Source organism: Lipotes vexillifer, unplaced genomic scaffold (genome assembly GCF_000442215.2).
Source record: "Lipotes vexillifer unplaced genomic scaffold, Lipotes_vexillifer_v1.1 scaffold3427, whole genome shotgun sequence".
Classification (NCBI taxonomy): Eukaryota; Metazoa; Chordata; class Mammalia; order Artiodactyla; family Lipotidae; genus Lipotes; species Lipotes vexillifer.
Genome location: NW_006778738.1, coordinates 150,566 through 153,848, shown reverse-complemented (window position 1 = coordinate 153,848; position 3,283 = coordinate 150,566). Strand labels below are relative to the sequence as shown.

The following is a 3,283-nucleotide window of genomic DNA, read 5'->3' as shown; positions in this document are numbered from 1 at the left end:
AGCAGCTCCAGGATTTCTTCAGTGATTGAGGTCCCAGAGGGGTCCAGCGTGGGGGGCCCAGCGTCCTCCAGGTCCTCAGGGGGTTCAGAAGCTGGAACTGGTGGCAGAGGCTCTAAGGGCGGGTAGAGCTCCCCCTCACTGCCAGTGTGCTGTGAGGAAGGAAAGGAAGGAGGGCAGGAGTCCAGGGCCCCACCCCCCTCCTCTCTGAGACAGAGGAATCCAGTCCCCAGCCCCCTTCTTCAGACCCAGCACTTTGGAACCCAAACTCTCTCCTCCCTCAGACCCAGGAGTCCAGGACCCGAAACAAACCCCGTCCCAGGATGTTTCTCACCTTGAGTCTAGGCTTAGCTGGGGATGAAGAGATGAGAAACAGAAGAGAGTGAGATGTAAGAACAAGTGTTACTCTGTCGTTGATGAGCTGCCCCTACCAACCCTCCCTCACGAACTCTGGGCGTCCCCGGGAACAGACAGACAGACAGACAGACAGACAGACAGGGACGGAGCAGGCCGGGGTGGGTGGTCCCTCACCGTTCTGTGGAAACATGACGTAAGGGTCCTTCAGGGGCTCTGGAGGGAAGACACAGTGATGTCAGGGGCCAGGTCCCACCTGATGCCTAGTTCACTTTTAGGTGAACGGTACTCACCAGACTGTCTGCGGCCACGGCGGGTAGTGGCGGGTCCTGGAGATGGAGCTGCGGGAGAGGCGGATCAGAGCCTTGTTAGGAGCCCGGCTCCAGGCTTCTGGGGGAGGAGTGGAGGGAGGGGGAACTCAGGGTTCCATCTCGTTTACCTGTGTTCCTTCGTCCAGGGGTGAAACTTCTAGCATCTCGAGGTCGGGGAGACCCAAGTGGGGGTGTTAGGGGCTCTGGGATAGACTTACTTTTAGGAGCACCTGCAGGGAGAGACTTGGGGCTAATACTTTACTTTTTCTTAGAAGTGATTTTCCTCTACTGCCACATCCTCCCAACCCAGGGCCCCAACTCACAGTGCAGGCTGTTTTCAAGGAGAACTTGTTTTGCCTGAAAGAGATAAGGATGAGGGATGAGGGGGCTGGTCCCTGAGCGCTCCAGTCATGGTCCTATTAAAGGGTGCTGCTGGGCTTCCCTGGTGGCGCAGTGGTTGAGAGTCCGCCTGCTGATGCAGGGGACGCGGGTTCTTGCCCCGGTCAGGGAAGATCCCACATGCCGTGGAGCGGCTGGGCCCGTAAGCCATGGCCGCTGAGCCTGTGCGTCCGGAGCCTGTGCTCCGCAACGGGAGAGGCCACGACAGTGAGAGGCCTGCGTACAGCAAAAAAAAAAAAAAAAAAAAAAAAAGGCGCCGCTACATGTCAGGTGCCTTACATGACTGATAATGACTAATCCTCACCGCAACCCTATGAGGTTGGTGCTATCATTCCTCCAGGTGAGGAAACTGAAGCCAGAGAGGTTAAATTACTTGCCTAAAGTCACAAAGCAGGGATGTGATGGAGCTGGGATTGGAACCCAGGCAACGTAACACTGCAATTTAACTACCATGTTCTAAGACGGCACGCCCTGCACTCAGGGTTTTTCGGTGTTACTGGGGGAGGGGAGTCTCCAGCACCCTGAGGACCCCCCGCAGTGGCAGGAGCTGTACCTTGGCAGGGATGGAGGCGGGGTGGTTCTCAAAGAAGAGGCGCTGGAGACAGTGAATCCACAGCCTCTTCTCTTCTTGGTTCTTGGCCTGGGGGCGGGGTGGGGGTGGAATGGGGAGCCAGGGGTGAGGTCTAGGGACTGGGGGATCCCTGCCTGCCCAGCCCCACCCTCTGCTCACCTGGAGCAGGTGTCTGTGCTTGGGAATGGTCAGATCGGACACCTTGAACCCTAGAGGGTCTCGAGGGCTCTCGGTCACACTCAGGTTGCAACACTGGATGAGGGGCAGAGATGGGAGGCAAGTTCAGAGGCCTCAGACTCATCCATGTACCCCTCGTGTGTATCTGGGTCCCTAGCCCCTAGAAAGATGTCCCCTTTCCCCGTCGACCCTCCCCACCAGGCTAGGCTCAGCTCTCCGTCACCAGCCCTCCCCGCCTCATCTGGATCAAGAAGATGTGCCTGCCCATGAAGATGCTTGTCTGGTGGGCAAATCCAGGTCCTCCCCCTCCAGGCCCGCACCACCCGTGCATCCCACTGGCCTCACCCCTCCTTATTAAACCCTGCCCCACCTCCTCGGACTCAAGAAAACGTGGCCCTTTTAAGCTGGGTTGTCCCTCCTTGCGGATCCTGCCCCCAGCCTTTAGGTCTACAGGTATGCGTGTATAGAACATACCTGGCAGGTAACATTCTGGCCCTGCCCCATCCCTGAACTCACGAAGATGTGGCCCTTGTATGTGTATTCTGGTCCCCGGCGCTTGGCCACGAGCAGCATCCGTGAGAACAGAAAGAGCAGCCGTTCACCCCCTCGAAGTCGGGGGCCGCCCCCTCCACCACCTCGGAATGCGCCCTCCAGCACCAGCTCGCCAAAAGCACTGAGCTCCGGACCGGTCCAGCCAGCCAGCCGCCGCTGCACCTCCTGCCGGGACCACGCCAGGTGCAGCGGGCACAGGAACACGCCGGTGGGCAGTGCACGCATACCAACACAGGGGGGTTAGCAACCAGACTGTGCTGTCCCAGCCCGCCCTCCAACACACGGACCGACCCCCCGCAAAGGCCCTCACGCCCGCTGCCCCCCATGCCGCCGGTCCCAGCCCTCTCCCAGGGGTCACCTGGAGGCGCGCAGCGTGCTCCTGCTTGCGTTTCATGTCATTGATGTACCAGGCGACCGCTGTCATGGACACGATAGCCTCCTCCACCAACTCGCGGCCCCCGGCGTCTGGGCCCTCCACCCAGTGCTTGCCTAGCTCCTGGAGGGCAGCCACCAGGCACCCAGGGAGTGGAAGAGGAACAGAGGAGGAAAGAATGACAAGGATAAGAGAGAGAGAGAAATAAAGGCAGGGGCAGAGACGGAGACAGACAAACAGGCAAAGACACGAAGTGAAATCAGCTGACGCCAGCCCCCACTGCCAGCAAGACCCTGCCCCAAGCACCAGCCCAGTTTCTAGGGCCCGGATGCCTCCCCAGGCCTTGCCCAACTCGTCCAGGGTCCACTCTCCAGATGCTCCACCAGGTGGCCAATGGACAGGACCTTGCCCCTCCCCAAGCAGCCCCCCAGGGGCCACAGCTGACCTGCAGCAGCAGATGGTACTTGAGGATGCGCTGAACAGGCTTCAGCAGGAGGCTCTGCAGGGGCAGTGAGTGGTGGAGCGGGGCCGGGCGCTCCTGCAGCCACA

The 3,283-nt window shown here is 60.0% G+C and overlaps 1 protein-coding gene across 1 annotated transcript in view; it reads right to left on the bottom strand.

The window, feature by feature from the left end:
* PLEKHG2 (pleckstrin homology and RhoGEF domain containing G2) overlaps positions 1-3,283 on the bottom strand; it is an 8,928-nt gene that overhangs the window by 2,753 nt on the left and 2,892 nt on the right. Inside the window, exons 7-17 of the mRNA XM_007451780.1 lie at positions 3,180-3,229; positions 2,720-2,857; positions 2,326-2,526; positions 1,792-1,884; positions 1,615-1,701; positions 986-1,019; positions 791-892; positions 645-692; positions 529-567; positions 332-348; positions 1-149 (exon numbers count right to left, since the gene is read on the bottom strand). The exon at positions 1-149 is cut by the window's left edge and continues 67 nt beyond it. Of these exons, the coding sequence (XP_007451842.1) occupies positions 1-149; positions 332-348; positions 529-567; positions 645-692; positions 791-892; positions 986-1,019; positions 1,615-1,701; positions 1,792-1,884; positions 2,326-2,526; positions 2,720-2,857; positions 3,180-3,229 (958 nt within the window). The remainder of the gene's footprint in view (positions 150-331; positions 349-528; positions 568-644; positions 693-790; positions 893-985; positions 1,020-1,614; positions 1,702-1,791; positions 1,885-2,325; positions 2,527-2,719; positions 2,858-3,179; positions 3,230-3,283) is intronic.